The 16394-nt window shown below is 34.1% G+C and overlaps 2 protein-coding genes across 2 annotated transcripts; both read right to left on the bottom strand.

Annotated features, from left to right (window-relative positions):
• Window positions 1-488: 488 nt before the first annotated feature.
• Window positions 489-3795, bottom strand: LOC115703022 (TIP41-like protein). Its single transcript, XM_030630502.2, has 8 exons — window positions 3388-3795; window positions 2945-3130; window positions 2345-2435; window positions 1982-2095; window positions 1797-1856; window positions 1646-1687; window positions 1208-1336; window positions 489-754 (listed from the first exon to the last, which is right to left on the bottom strand). Exons 1-8 carry the CDS (start codon window positions 3525-3527, stop codon window positions 644-646), a joined length of 873 nt encoding a protein of 290 aa, XP_030486362.2. The 5' UTR covers window positions 3528-3795; the 3' UTR covers window positions 489-643.
• A 3127-nt stretch (window positions 3796-6922) lies between these two features.
• LOC115703017 (pathogenesis-related homeodomain protein) lies at window positions 6923-14986 on the bottom strand. The gene is made up of 9 exons (XM_030630492.2): window positions 14685-14986; window positions 12492-13705; window positions 11506-11671; window positions 11224-11347; window positions 11031-11143; window positions 10365-10928; window positions 8557-9240; window positions 7835-7924; window positions 6923-7725 (listed from the first exon to the last, which is right to left on the bottom strand). Exons 2-9 carry the CDS (start codon window positions 13397-13399, stop codon window positions 7342-7344), a joined length of 3033 nt encoding a protein of 1010 aa, XP_030486352.2. The 5' UTR covers window positions 13400-13705; window positions 14685-14986; the 3' UTR covers window positions 6923-7341.
• Between the last annotated feature and the right edge of the window lie 1408 nt (window positions 14987-16394).

Below are 16394 nucleotides of genomic sequence, written 5' to 3'. Positions count from 1 at the left end.
GCATGTAGTTGTACAGTGGTACTTCCCATTGAAAAAATGTAGTCATTTTTGGACCACTTTAATTTTTCAATGACAATAAATTCCTTCACCAAAGGAAGAAAAAATCAAAGCATTCTTGATTCTTTCTTCTTTTTTTCCGGGAATTATTTCCTGTCTTTCAGCGTACATGAAACTTTCTCCCCCACACTTATAATTTTAAGAACATAAATATACGGTCTGTAGCCATAGGAGTTATACCACCATATCACCAACACGGTCCTAAAACGCAAGATTTCTGAACTTAGTTATCCTTCCTATCTATCCTGCCACTGCCAGAGTTCAAGAATGCTCAAGCTGAAGCAAAAATAAGACTATAAACAACAATATCACACATTTATCTAATGCTTCTAACTCTTTCACCAAAAAGAGGGTGTCATGCCTCATGCTTTAGCTTTCAGTTCCTACAATTATTTCTGAAAGAAGATCACCTCTGAACTAATTGAGAAATATTTCTGGGGAAAAAAAACACTATAGATGGAAACTTGAAGTTACAAGAAAATGTATGTCGATTTTTCTTTTCGTAAATAAATAAGTTTAACATCAACCAGAACCACAATGAAAGACTAAATTCAACAATCATCCGTGCATATAATTTTTTACAGCTCTAGAGGTTACCAGGGACTTTAAGCACTTCAGACTTGTGCATGACTATGGGTAGTCTCTGGCTGATGGAGCTGGGGTCACTGTAAGCAGCAGAATCAGAAGGGTATCCTTTCTGCACAATGGGATTAGCCAATTAATGACACAGGAAACAATTGAAAATTCAAAGAACAATAAATTTTGATGTTATATAATGTGTTTATATATATATATATATATTTTTTTGTTATATAATGTGTTTATATAGATACACACATATATATGATACATTATACATATATATATATCAATCAAATGAAAGTTTACTCCAGCGAAAAATAAGTAAATAATTGAATGTTCAAAAGTCCAAAACGGTGGGCAGCAGGAAGCAAACATTGCATTTGTAAGTAAGAATAATTTCTGTTTTGAAACAATCGCTTCGTTATATATTTGAGTGATATTTCATAAATTTACGCCAAACATGTATTATTAGTACTTCAGAAACAGGAGGATGAAAAAGAACTTTCATCCTTGATGAGAGATCAAAGGATCAATTTATAGCATATGCAGCAAGCACATAAAAACTTACTGCAGATAAAGATTGAAATGTAGCTTCTCTCCAACAGCTTTCTCGAAGAATAGTTGGATTTGACTTGTCACCAAATACACAATGCATTCGAGTGTCTCTTAGTCTCATAAGCACTCCATCAACTCTGAGCTGTAAGAAAAATGTAACCAACAGAGCTAGGAATCAGACAGAAAGTGTTTCTAGTCTGCAAATAGATAAAAATTAAATTTGAAGAGAGAAATTCCGTACATTGCTTTGGTTTCAAAATATGTCCACTATTATCTACCCTTTTACTTCTACTCTTCTAAATAGTTCATTGTTAGCTATTATCGGCCGAATGATCTCAAGTTAAATAATTATGATGTGTTTACGCACACACCCGCTTGTGCATGTATATATTAATGGCATTTTCCTAAAAAAAGTCAAAGACAATATTGTTGTTAAAGGGAACTAACTCACCCAATAGCGCAATAGAAGAAACCAAGAACTTGGCATGACTCTCTGGAAAATCAAAGGATGACTCAGTCAGTCATCAATAATAGTAGGATTGTTCATGAGTGAAACAAGAAAGACAAGATCAGCCAAAAAGAATCAGAGATTGATATTATACCACTTTAACAGTTAGAAGCGACACCCCATTATCTGCAAGTTCATCTTCATACAATATTACCTGTGCAGTTACCAAAAACACTTGCTCAAGGGCTGTAAATACACAGCAGGAAAACAAAAACACATATACGCATAGAGGAAAACACGCATCTATATAATAATACTTTATTATCCATAGATGCTGACCTCATCATAGAAGAGAATAGGCTCTTTGGGTGCCAGTGCAGCCATATCAATTTTCTCCTTGCTCTCCTCCCACTGGAGATTGTAGGTTCCCTCAGAGGAATCCTCTCTTTCTTGCTGAGAAAATGGAACACTTTTTATCATTTAATTTTCATTTACGAACTGATTCATTTATAATGCTAGTTTATGTATAGAACCATACAAATTGATAATATGGGAGAAAGTGAACTGATCAAGCCAAAAATAAAAATGGTGGTCACACACACCACAATTTTGAGATTCTCAAAGAACTGATTATGTTGTGTTATATCACTCTAGAACAGCAATTTTACCCAACAAATTTAGAGAGAAAGAGGAACCACACACCTCGGTTGCATCAATCTCAATTGTTTCACTTCCACGATAAGGTGTTGTAAAAGTGTAATCATAATCCAAAATGACCTGTTGGGATGGTTTGCTGCATTTCGGAAAGGGAATATCATGCAACTTAATAAAATATCTCCTCTAATAAGTGGGAAATAAAAAACCAATTTGATTTACAAATTCAAAACACGCAATTTCATTATGACCTAGGGTGGACAAAGTCATTTCTTAAACAAATTTCCTACAATGCACATTATTAATTGGGCCATTCAAGTGAAGAATTTGGACAAAACAAATGGAGAATTTTGAGCACCTAAGCAAGTACAAAATATGTTAAAACCGTGGATTGGCTTTGTTTTAATACATGAACAAGCAGCGCAATCTCTTCACCACAAAGATGGACTTTTAAACTCATGTTGATATAAGAAGATGAAAATACAAACATTAAAGCGACTTAAGAAAGCCTATTTTTTATCATGCTAGAGAATAATATCACTTTCAGTAAATTCAACACAGTAACGTGGTACATTTTAGTCTGTAAAACTAATCATGATAAACATTCTTCAGTTTCACTAAAGTAATGCATACACATTTGTTGCTTACCTGCGGAATTTCCATTTTTCAGCGGCCGGAACTTCCACAGGCGGCAGAGCTTCCTGTTTCCATCCCAGTAGAGCATCAAACGCATTAAAATGAATTTTAGTGCCACTAGGATTGTGCTTAAGAACCAAACAACTGTCCCCAAATATCATTTCTGGCAAATGGGATGTCTGAAGCTTTTCTCCCCACCTGCAACCCCATCAATCCGCCATTACATAGATTCATACATATTATACAGCCATATTATTAGCATAATACACAAAAGACTAAACATTATTCAGTAAATTCAATAAAGCAGTTTCAAGAGCGCATCCCTAAACCAATTCAATCAGTTATGTGTTACTCTCTAAGTACAAATTTGGTCACAATTTTGTTTTCTATTCGAACAAGTCCAATCATAAGGTAATCCCAAAAAAAAGGAAAAAGTGAATAAAAGAAGTGGTTACTGTTCAAAGGTGGAAGAGGTGAGAATGGAGCAATTGCGAGACTCGACCTCCCAACCATGGATACGGATGCCATGACGTCCTTCAGTTAGAAGCTCGGCTCCAGCCGCCTTGAGCTCGTTATGGTCAACCTCCACTTCCATTTCCACAGTCGCGTTCGATCGATTCTTCGGTCGCGCCTCAAAGGTACCTTTGCCTTGCCTTATTATTCACTGTTGGAATTTGGGCCCAAGCCGAACTCTTGAGTTTTGAATTTTGATCAACCTCAATATAAATGGGCAAACAAAATAATTTGTCCAATTTATTTTTAAAAATAATAATAATAATCTATCTAATTTAATTTTATTTTAGAATAAGTAGGATTTGTCCTGCTAATCATGACTCTTTAGGGTTTTGGCTCCTCAATTTTGTACTGTAAAAATCATTACAAATATTCCTCTCTAACTATATTTTGATCATTTTTTTTTAAATAATTTATTGACGTAGCACTAATGTGACGTCAATATAATCTCAATGAGCCTTCTTATGTTAATCTCGCAAGGCATAGTATGAAGACTTTCGATATGTGCCCTTTATGTTTCAAAAATAATGAAAGCAAGATCCATGCTCTTTGATTTTGTTCTTCACTTAAAAATATTCAAAAAGATTGGGTTGTTAAAGGGTTGGACACTTTAAAAAAAGCTTCTTGTGGGTTGTGTTGATGTCCTTTCAAAGCAGGATATGGAATAATTTCTTGTGTTATGTTGGAGAATTTGGTATCGTCGCAATACTTTTGTTCATGACAAGAAGATGTTATCTGATGAGTTGGTTAGTTAATGGGCTTTGAGTTTTCTTTGGCGTTATCAAGATGCTAAATCTAATTTGGATCTGAATGCTCATGTGAAGCCGACAGAGACTGTGGTTGGGCTCTCTAGTGGCTCGTCTAAGACTTTTAAGTTAGGTAATTTTAATCTATTTGTGGATGCGGGTATCAATGAGGACAATAGTTGTATGGGTCTCGGGGCAGTGATGATAGACTGTGACAGGGTGGTTTTGTGTTCTTCAAGTGATCCAGTGGTAGCCTCCTTTCACACTCATGTGGCGGAGGCAGCAACTCTCTTAAGTGGGCTGTTGTTGTGTTGTCGTTTAGGGTACAACTCCATTATTGTTTTCTCAGACTGTCTTTGTCTTGTCCAAGCTATTAATAACAAGGATAAATATCAGATTGAGTTTAGTATTATTGTTCATGATATTTTACATGTTTGGTCTTCTTTCTCTTTTATTTCTCTTACTCATTGTAAAAGGGCTCAAAATGTTATAGCTCATTCTCTTGCACGCTTGGCTTTATCCCTTGACTCTTCTCGGGTTTGGTGGCCTGGTTTAGCGCTTTGCCTCTAATCCTTGACTATTGTGTATTGTCATTTATTTTGGCTTTTTGCCTTTCAATAAATTTTTCTTCGGTTCAAAAAAAAAAAGAATTTAGACAAAAAATAAATACATAAATAACGACCTAATGATGAATTATGAAAATATGCATATGCATTTTTAAAGTTAATGTTTGTATACTTAATGTTAATAAACTGAACTTTTAACAGCTTAAAGTTGTTAATAGACCTTCGTATTATATCTATATTTATATTATATCTATATTTGTAACTCATCGTCACATAAACAAATCATTTTAAAAAATGAATAGAATGCCACTAAAAATGAATATTTGTAATGATATATATAGTTCAGGGAGAATGGTCACAAAAATAAATAAATAAATAAATTAAGACAAAGCTCTACAAAGATCATAATTAAGAGAGAAAATATCATATTTTATTCATTTATATCGTCATTATCTCTATATAAAAATTATGTAACGTTTTGAGTAACTGAATGAGACGTTAAAAAATGATCAATTTTGTATCATCCGATAAGCGTAAAAAAAATAAGAGAGCTAAATCAAGATAGCAGACACCAAATTTTATAGTAATTCACTTCTCGTGTAAATCGATAATGGAACTATGTTTTCTTGAGCTTTTCTTAATTGCAAAAAAACTAGTAACTTTACAAGAGAAAACTTAAAAAGACTTAGAATAAAATCAGAGCTTCTAAAGAGAAAAAGCACTGAATCTAAAGAGAAAAGCTCTAAAATAGCAAAGTGTGAGTAAGAATGTAAAATGTGAAAATGAACCAGATTAGCATATTATTTATAGAAATAGAAGCCTCTTAAAATAATAATAAAATATTACAAGTATCAAAATATGTTGAGAATATTCCTTCTGAGACCATTAAGTGATGTCACACAATTACTGAAAGGTTGAGATTTCTTGTCTTGACTTTGGATGGTAATCGTTGATTTTGAGAGATTAGATCTGGACAATTAAATCGTTTTTTGATGCTCTGATACTAAAAAGTGCACTTCGACTTGGGAGCCAATTTTTAATATAATATCATCAAAATATTTACATGATTATTAGACATGCATAGAAAGATATTTCCAATGCACTTGAAAGCACGTCATTTTGAATTATAATTAGTGATATATGATTGAAACACGACATGGTGTTCAACAATGAGTGGCCATATTGCCTTTTAATGTCAACATGGACACTTACAACTCCGCTTAGTGTGATCTTAGCATATTTTGAGAGTCAAAGCGATATTAGTGCATTATTAAGCTAATTTCTTGATTCCGACAAAGGACTTTACTGTCTCATGGTGATTGAGCTCGTGTGCGCACTAGGTGACGATTAGGTGTCACCTAAGTGCAAGTATATCAACTTGAATGCATGTAACATACTAAAATGAGATGTTTATTTGTCACAACACCTACACTTTATTTTTGAGACAAAATAAGGCTAATGTGCAGAGCAAAATTGTCTTTTGATGAAAGAAACCATGTGCTCTAAGTTGAAAGGTAACTTGAGCCCCTGCAGTTATCGGCATCTAGTGCCTCAGACCAAACTATTACATTTGGTGATAAATTCCTTTGATCACAAGCCCTACACACTATTTTTTGGGAGTAAAACAAGAATTATGACCGAGACTGATTTGTCATTTGAGTAATGAAACCACACGCACTAGGCAAAAAGGCAACATGTGCGCCCCAAGATGAATTTGTTTACCGTCTGAGAGCATTTGTATCTTCATATTTGATGAAAAAGAAAATGCTCGAGAAAAATCTTTAAAAAAAATAGTTCAGAAGCATCCCAAGTCGTCATACATTTACCTGGGCGCCCATGTTTGGGAAAATGGCAATCTGGGCATCCATTATGAAAATATGCTCCTTCTAGGCACAGGTTGCAAAAACTCAAGTCCTCACGTCATTCTTTATTGTATTTAAGGAATCGAGGTCAAAATGTAGTACTATTAGGCTATGATTATTACCACAATTTATTTATTTATATATCTAATTTATTTTTTAGCATTTGAAAGAATAAGACCTAAAAATTTAAATGAATAAATAAATAATTACAAAAGTAAAGCAATTGCTGTTGATCTAATGTGTAAGACAAATTATTAAAACATAAATAACTAAAAACATATCCAATAGTATACATATATCATAGTACATAAAAAAAAAAACATACTCTAATATTTTTCTTTTTTTTTGAAAATGTAATAAAGCACATAAAAATAGTAATAACTAATGATTACCAAACAGATTTAGTACAATCTCTCTTGATTGAATAGTTGTCTTACTCAATGCTCAAAAGTCCAATGCGGCCGCCATTTGCAATAATTAAGAGCATAACGACTAAATGCTTAAACATGAAACTTGGTAAAGAGCTTGCTACATAGCCTACATTTACACAAAATCTAAGCACACTCCAGACCCAGCAGCATCTATACTCACTTTTATTTTGAGGGAGCAGCTGAGAACAACTGGGGAACCCTTAAAAATTACAACCAAGAACCATGGGGCATGAATCGATTTTTTTGACCCTATTTCCTGCAATGTATATCCCCGAAGAGCATTTATATTTGTCAAGGAGCAGATTTGCGGCGGCTCCTTGTTCTACTACCACTTGTTTTGTTAGTGTCTACTACAACAGGCGTGGTTGGTTTCTCGATTTTTGGCCTACTCCTTTTTCTTCCAGACGTCCGGGCTGCAGAAGTTTGAGAGCTGCTTTCGTTGGTGAGCAATTTGGCTTTGTCATCACCTTCATTCTTGGTGCAGGTTTCTGGCAATGCAACAACTATCACGGGTAGTTCCCCATTTGAAGCTCCAATGTTTTGTTTGGATTCAAGTAGCTGCTTGTCTGGTTGAGGTGATGAAATGCTTCTCTTTGAAGCACTCCCACTTTTGTCTGCTTCTCTACCTAATGGATGTCGTACACTCCATCGCATGTTTTCAAACCATTTGCTAACCTGAAAATGTTAACACGAGAAATTTTATGAAAGAAACTACAAATTCATATTCTGTTTCTTATTGAATTAGAAGAGCATGTAATCGTTATTCCTGTAATCAAAGTATGACCTGTCGAGGGGTGAGTCCTAGTTCTTCAGCCAAACTTTGTTTCTTAGCTCGGTCTGGATACTGATTTTCCTTGAAGGATGTATACAGGCCCTGCAAGAACAAATGAATCAACAATAATGATACATTTCCCTTTATGAATTAAAGAAAAGGGATGCAATAGAATCCAATAAAGGAGGAATTCGTGCAAGAAAAAGCTGTCAATAGTGGCTTCCAGTGAAGCAACTGGCAATTTAAGCCATGCGGACAGTGTGGATGGACTGCATAAACTCACCCACAATTCAGGTATATTAATGACAAAGGGTTCTGAATAGCATTACAAATGTAAATAAGAGAGAAACTAAGCTCATTCTCTCCATAGAAGTTGCTTCCTTACTCTTGTTCTTGATAACTACATAACTGAAAGATAGCCATTTCATACCAGTAAGGAGTGAGGCCTTGAAAAGGCTATGTTCTATCGCAGTATTAGAAAGCCAATAACATTATCAGGCTTGCATTGGCAGAATAAATATACTATTGAGTTTGAGAAATGGTCCATTGTCACAGAAATGAAAAAAGAACTGAGATAATGAGCATTTAACCATTTGCTGAAATGAAGAAGCAATAAAAGCTCAAATAAAAGATTCTGCGGACACTTGATACTCACGTAAAAATATTTCCATTAACATAATTTATACATTTACCAGAGTTATAGAAGCAAAAGATAATAACTATTAATATTTTACCTGCGTGGCGGCATCTCCAAGTCTCTTGTATGATGCTGATTTTAATCTACTACCAGTAGAAACAGATTTTGGAGAGCCTATAGGCGATTTACTAGGAGAATCATATGTATCTTTAGCCATAGGTTTTTTCGATTTACTAGGAGAATCATTTGTATCTTTAGCCATAGTTTTTTTCAATTTACTAGGAGAATCATTTGTATCTTTAACCATAGATTTTCCGCGTGATCTTCTCCTACTTATATGCTCACGATTTTCAAGGTTATGATTTATGGCATCCCCAGTTGCCTCACTCTTCTCAATTGAAGCAATTCCATTTGGCAACTGTGGAGCAACTTGTCCAGTTGCTTTCTTCTTCCCTTTTCCCCCAGTTGCTTCACTCTTCTCAACTGAAGCATTTCCATTCGGCAACTGTGGAGCAACTTGTCCAGTTGCTTTCTTCTTCCTTTTTCCCCCAGTTGCTTCACTCTTCTCAACTGAAGCATTTCCATTTGGCAACTGTGGAGCAACTTGTTCAGTTGCTTTCTTCTTCCTTTTTCTCGTTGAGCTATCATTCCACTCTTTATCATCACTTGATAACATTGGAGCACCTTGCTCAGTAGTTTTCTTCTTCCTTTTCCTTGTTGCAGCACTATCACTCCAATCTTCATCATCACTTGACTCGGAAGGAACATTTCCATAGGCCTCCTTTACAAATAAATGCAAGTAAAGTCAATAGAAGATTTAAAAAACACTAACAAAATGAAATAATTACTAAAACATGAAAGACTGACGAGCAAAATGACAATTGTAACACAAAAATGCTCAACACGCAGTCATATACCAAGATTCACATTATACTTTCTACTTCTAAAGATCTCGCATTTTTAATTTTATGTAGTGCTATCTATAGTGAAATGTTGATTTTATGTTTTAATACGGAGACTTAAAATTCACCATAAATAGATTGAATAGCATGTACCAATTTACTGTTGACATATGACAAAACGTGGGATGAGGTGGTATCATTAACACTATTCATGCATTTATACCGCTCCTCTTGCTGAGCAAGAAACTCCCCAAGAGAAATCACACATAGGAGCAAACTATGAACTTGACCACTTAACCCTACTCCTCATAGGTTCATTATGTAATTCCATTAACAAGATAATTTTCTATTCTAGTTTCAGGCAGAAGACCGAGAGAAGTGTATCTGTTTTGGTCACCCATAAATTTAGCAATGATCATTACTGCAACAGACTCTTCGTATGGTTAGTTCCACATGTTGGTGACCGTACTTCTTCCAATTTAATGAAGAAACAAAATGACAATATATGATAGTCACAATCCTCCAAAGTCTAAATTATCCATCAATTCATTAACTAGAATACCACTACCATGTATGTAACAGTTTAATTCATTTCAATTCCACTAGACATGGTCAATAAAACTGGGCACATTTAGAATGAGAAATCCATGAAATCAGTAATCTACTCCTTCCAATTTTATTTTTGAAAATAAAGAAATACTCAGCAACTGATCCCTTAATCATAACATTTCATTTGATAGCCTACCATTAACTATGCAGGTAATGAATTCTCATTTCACTCCAGTTCTACTTAATAAGTAGAAGTTTCGTCAGAAAGCACATGCATGTACAAGGAAAGAGTGCTCAGATTTAAGGATAGCAAGCCAAACCTAAAATAACATTTATTATAGCAATTAAGCAAATATCATATGTAAGACATCTAAATAACAGAAAATATCTACATACATCAGAGTCATGTTAATGCAATATAAGGAGTCAGCATGCAGAGTGAAACAATACTCACATCATGAAGCTTTTTGTAGTCCAACCTCTCTACATGTCTTTTCTCTGAAATAGGCAGGGAACCATCTTCGCCAGGACCTGACTTTAAAATATCTAACAGCTCACCCTTTAAAGATGACTTTTTTCCACCAGAACTACAACTTTGCTTACCAGACTTTCCTGAAATCCTTTTAGCCTTATTATCATCATCTGTGGGAGTAAGATCCTCAGAGTCAGAAGTAGTATGAGAACTTGAGCTTTCCTGCTTAACATTTTCATCAGTATCCACAGCATTGGGGTCATAGTCATTGTCCTCTGAATCATCATCGGAAGAGAGCTTCAAAGACAGCTCATTATTGGGTGGAGCCTCAAGTTCATCACAAGCAGATGCATACTCAGATTCATCAGAACTTGATTCATCAGAACTTGATTCATCAGAACTCGATTCGTCTCTGTCAATCTTCTCGTCGATATCCAGACCATCAGGGTCATAATCATCATCCTCAGAATCATCAGAAGGCAATTCAGGATTGTGGTCCAGATTGTTTCCTCCTCTAGCTGCTGCAGCAGCCTCTGGAAAAACTTTCTGCAGAATGAAGTAGAAAAATGTCAAGAGAACATTTAAAATTTGAAAAAGCACTAAATTAATAGAATGAAAAGACTGGAGAATGGAGCTTTTCGGATCGACCTCCCAGCTGTCATCAACTGAAAGATTAGTTTCAAGAGAGTCATTGAGCAAATCGACACAATCAACTTTGCAGTCACATCCAGGGCATAGCCAACCCTCGTCATCAGGGGGAACTGCAAAAGACAGCAGAAATCAAACAAAGAACAAAAATTTTTAATTAATAGATAGCTCAAAGATATGGTCTGGATATTACTGTCTTCATTCAACAATGGAGGTTCCAAACAGAATTGGTGAAACCCGCGATCACAAGCACCATCACATAGTATTATATCATTACCAGCGGACAAGTCTTTGGACCCACATTTTGCACAGAAAATCTGCCCAACATATTGCAAAAGACTTTAAATATTCTTCATTAGAAACAGAACAAAGAAGTATGTCTTCTCAACTCTAGCCAAATAAAAGGAAAAGAAAGAAAAATGACTCAGTAAAGAGGAGTTAGAATTTTAATGGCGTATAGCAAGAGATCTCCTACATCCTCACTGTCAATCTGCCCTTCAGAATCAAATAAAGCTTCTGGAAACCCTCCTTCAGCGCATAGTTCATCGAGCTGTTGAAATAGATCTCTTATTTTCAATTTACGACGAGATATTTCAGATGTAGCTCGCTGAAGCTCTTTCTCTGGTTTTAGTTTTTCTAGGCTGCAAAGTCACAAACAAATCACAGGACTTAAACAAAATCAAATAAACATTCTAGTGAAAAGGAGGAAACTAAATACAATAAAACCAAAGAGAAGAATAAGTGAAGAAACTAAGAATCATAAAATACATATAACATTCTATTTATATACATTAAGGAGACATTACATAAACATTCTTAGAACTCCTTTAAAAAAGACATTAATGCAAGACAGGCAAGAGATAGACAGCGAAAATGGTGAGACCCCACCTTTCACCAGCTTCTGAAGAATTTAAAAATAAATTTCATCTTTAACAACTTGTAAAACAAGAAGTGATGTACAACCAAGAAAAAATAAGATCAGGAAATAATGTGTCAGAAACTATAAAATCAAGAGAAGAAAACAAGAACAATCTTAGTGAGGAAAATTTAATACTTTATAATATCATATCAAGTCTGAAAAATAAGTAGGCCTATTAATAGATAGGCAAATAACAAGTTCTAAATCAACTAGAAAACTAATTAATGGAATTGTTTAAATATACTAAAACTTTGATTGCTCTAAATAAGATAACCTACCAAACTGTAACCTTATTGAAATAAAAATTAAACATAATATCTAATTATCTTTGGGGTCTATATTTATTCGGTATCAATAAGTCAAACATGTTTTACCTTCCTTTGTAATAATTATCATATGGCATGCAAGAAAATAAAGACAAATATAATCTTTTATAAGAATACAGCACAAATCAAATATCAAACTGTGCAAGATACAAAATACCAAATGCACAACAAATTCCCAACTTCATTAAAGCAACTAGACAGGAAAAAATAAAGCACCTGTTTCCTTTCCATCCTTCACTAGAATAAGCATCGATCAGACTTTGCTCGTACTGTATTCGATTGAGAAAATATCTGAGACGTTTCTTGATTCCCGAAAATTCATCAGCTATAACTCTCTTCACTCCTTTCTTTTTTTTCTCCTTCCTTTTCTTCTCCACCCCATTACCAACATTAGCATTAACCGGATCATTACTTGGTTCAAGACATTTAGGTTTCTCTTGAGTCCTTGAACGTAGAAGTCGGTCACTACTAGCCAAAGATCTTAACATATATTTTTTCGGTCTTGATTTTGAAGTTCTTTTAACTTTCCGCCCTAATTTGCTGGAGTTCCTTAGACTTTTAGAGGAGGTTTCAAACTGCTCAAGATGAGAGCTTTCGACCACATCGTCAGAAGGTTGTTCTGGTTGTTTACTAATAGGGCTCCTACTAATAGTACTTGCACTTAGATCTCCAAGTACACATTCCTTGTTCTGCCCCGACATACTTTGTTGAGGGCATGAAATTTTATCTGTCTGACAATTTCTGATGACACCTTCAGAATCACAAATCAAGGTCCTGTTTTCAGAAATTATGTTTGGCACATTGCTGTTATTTTCTCCTGTTTCATTTTGTGAGAGGTTCGATCCCATATGTTTATGCTGATGTTCCAATAGGTGAGGAATAGAATCATTGGACACATTTTCGGAAAGTGGTTGCAATTGTTCACTAAGAATGCTGGGCAGCGGTGTGCCAAGTTCTTGATGAGCATTTTCTATAATATTAGGTTCAATGTGATCTAATTGCTCTAAAGGTTCAATATCATTCACCTGTTCTAGAATAATTTCTTTAGAATGCACACCTTCTGTGGTTTCACAACTCATTTGTGCTGTAGGTTCTTCTATATTTGCAGTAAAAGTATCAGACATTGAAATAATGAAAAGGCTAAACGGTAACCAGTATAGATGGTCGTAGTACTACAATAATGTTTAAAATATATCAAAACAGACTAATCTCAACAAAGGGCATTACTGTTATTACGAAATTTGTGTGATTAAAAGCTCACATAAATCAACTCAATCCTTATATTAATATATAAATGTATTTTGACCACAAGAAATCTTCAAGAGCATGAATGAATAACTGACCAATACGTCTCCCAAAAATGACACTCCGAAGATCAAAAAGCCATTATACCTACTTAAGAAGCTGTGATGTTATGTGCATCCATAAACCTGCATAACAAAAAACAAAAAATTACACACCCGACTTAAGAACAAAGCATGTGTAAACGACTAAACAGCAAACCAAAAATTAACTAAAGTCAGATATAACCGAAACATAATAGATATGCAGAAGAGGAACAAGAGCAAATAGAATAAACACTAATTCAAATATACAGAAACACTACTTTTATGAATTAAACAAAAAGAAGTACCTCTGTAATTAACAATGAATGGATAACAATAATTACCAATTGTTAACTACGTAAGGATTACAGTGGAAATGAAGTAAACAATGAGAATTTAATCAAACATAAAGCAAATTAACTCAAACATAAACTAAGAGACAGGCTTACTAGAAAGCTCCATCTCAGTAATTCAATACAAACAGATATACAATACATACAATAATGCACACTCCAAACTGTACGTATAATAACCCAAATGAGATCATGGCAAGGAAAATAAATTTCCATAACACGGGATTCTAAGAAAAAAAAATCATAAATACCAAAACCATCGCTATGCAAAAGTTTTGTTTAAGTAAACAAACACACATACATTCAGATAATTACTTCAAGATAGAACATAAACCACTACCCAATCGAAAAAAGGTTTTCAAAAAGCAAAACTCGAAACATGCACTCAACAACAATATCACATTCTTGAAGCTTTTTACTACGTCGCAGATTCACAGTAAGAAAGAGCCAAATTCTAGCTCAGGAACATGTCAAAAAAGGGTAGAAACAAAAATGTTTCACATTTGAGGAAATAACACAAAAGAAACACAAGACTTGGAGCACCAAAAACCTTGTTCAAGTTCCAACTCTCATTTTCACGAAAATTAAATGCGGAACCTGGAAGCTGAGCTAAAGATAGAACAGTTAGAAAATTATCAAGAACACAAAACAAAAAATAAATAAATAAATAAGAGTAAAGACTCAAAATTCGTTCATTGTTACACTTTCCTAGGAACCAAAGAAAGTCTTACCTTAAAGCTGGTGAATCGTAGTAGTTTCGGAAAGGTGGGGGAAAAAAGAGGAATGGATCTCAGTGGTGTGGGTATGTAGGAGGGATGAATGAGAGTCCGTGATAGTGGTTCTGACCGGCGAGAGGAAAGAGCGGTTCTTCTTGTGAGTTAGCTAAGTTGCTCCTCCAAATCTGGGCCACCGTTGCTACTCACAACTAATATAGGGCTTGGCTTGGGGTTTCCCGTTTCCTTTCTTCTCTATTTTTAAAGATTGCGCCATTAGCGTATTACATTACATCATAATCCAATTCTTTTTGGGTTGGGCCGTACTTCTCCCTCAAATTATTATTATTATTATTATTATTATTAGGCTAATTCGTGTTTTTTTGTTATGAATTTGACATGCATTAAATTATACTTTTGAAATTTTTTAGTCGTTAAAAATTCTTTTTTAAATTATTAAAATTGTTAGATTTAAGAATTTTATTAAAATTAGACAAAAGCCCTTAAATCTAACAATCTTAATAATTCAATGGAAATTTTTAACGATCAAAAAAATTCAAGGGATATAACTTAGTACATGTCAAAATTCGGAGAAAAAAATCTTAATTAGCTTTATTATTTATTATTATTATACCATCTTTCTGTTCTTTTAAATGAAAAAAAAAAAAAAAACCACTCTTAAAATCAAGCTTTGAACCATTGAAAACCAATGAGGTGGCATTAAAAATGTTCAAAAATCAAGTTTTTAGTCAATCATTGAAAATAATCGAGGTAGCGTCAAATTGCTTTCCATTTTGCATTGAATTTCTTGAGATTTTTTTTAGATTGGGGAAGGGAATTTGAACTTGAGGTGTGGAACCACTAAATTATGTTAATGATTACAATTTTTTGTGAATTTTGATTTATCTGTTTTACATACTTTTCTTTTTTTGAACTCTACTTGTTCTATTCATCAAATTGTAATGTGTATGCGTGTCATCAAGAACCATCCAGGTGATATTTTTGTAGAAAATAAAAAATATCATATTTTCATGTAATTATGGAAAATTACCAAATTTCTACAAATATTTGTAAACTTTTAATTTTCATATTTGAGAGAGAAAAAAAAAGGTCAAAATCTATAGATTAGCATTAACTCACTATTTTATTAAGTTTAAACTTTAAATTGTTAAAAGAAAATAATAGTGTCAATAGTGATGGCTCGTGATTTTATTAGTGTTGTAAGTCTATGCGTGTCGTGTTAGTTTGAATCAATTTTACTTGATGAGTATCTTCCAACTCTCTACGAGTACATGTGAGTGAGAAGTTGAAATCCATTGTTAGGCAGTTTTGGTGGGGTTCGAATAGTGACGAAAGGAAAATACTTTAGGAAAATGGGAGACGGTTTGTCACCAAAGACATTGGGAGGTCTTGATTTTGTCATTTCCAATTATTTAACATAGCACTGGTGGTGAAACAAGTTTGGCAGCTCTTGCAAAATTCCAATTCGTTACTAGCAAGAGTTTTGAAGTATAAGTATTTCCCAAGATGTTCTCTTTTAGAGGCTGGTGGGAAGGATGGCTCATCTCATATGTGGACCAATCTTGTATGGGGACTATAGCTACTTAAAAGGGGTTTCTAACGAACCATTATAGTGATGGCACGCAAATTAAGGATTTTCATGACTTGCAACTGCCTAAATTGTCATCTTTTAAGGCTATTACTCGGAGACTTAATGACAATAATCAG

Source organism: Cannabis sativa, chromosome X, assembly GCF_029168945.1.
Source record: "Cannabis sativa cultivar Pink pepper isolate KNU-18-1 chromosome X, ASM2916894v1, whole genome shotgun sequence".
NCBI lineage: Eukaryota > Viridiplantae > Streptophyta > Magnoliopsida > Rosales > Cannabaceae > Cannabis > Cannabis sativa.
Note: the sequence above shows the minus strand (reverse complement) of the source record. Positions and strands in the feature narration are given on the sequence as shown.

Bases quoted from the DNA above. Each gene is read 5' to 3' on its own strand.
- LOC115703022 (XM_030630502.2), bottom strand. From the start codon at position 3,527: ATGGAAGTGGAGGTTGACCATAACGAGCTCAAGGCGGCTGGAGCCGAG. The intron at 3,131-3,387 runs GTAACCACTTCT...ATGGGGTTGCAG, and splicing joins ACCTCTTCCACCTTTGAACA to GTGGGGAGAAAAGCTTCAGA. The intron at 2,096-2,344 runs GTGTGTGGTTCC...CCATTTTCTCAG, and splicing joins TTGAGATTGATGCAACCGAG to CAAGAAAGAGAGGATTCCTC.
- LOC115703017 (XM_030630492.2), bottom strand. From the start codon at position 13,399: ATGTCTGATACTTTTACTGCAAATATAGAAGAACCTACAGCACAAATG. The intron at 9,241-10,364 runs GTGAGTATTGTT...TTATTTGTAAAG, and splicing joins ACTACAAAAAGCTTCATGAT to GAGGCCTATGGAAATGTTCC. The intron at 7,726-7,834 runs GTCATACTTTGA...TAACATTTTCAG, and splicing joins TAGGACTCACCCCTCGACAG to GTTAGCAAATGGTTTGAAAA.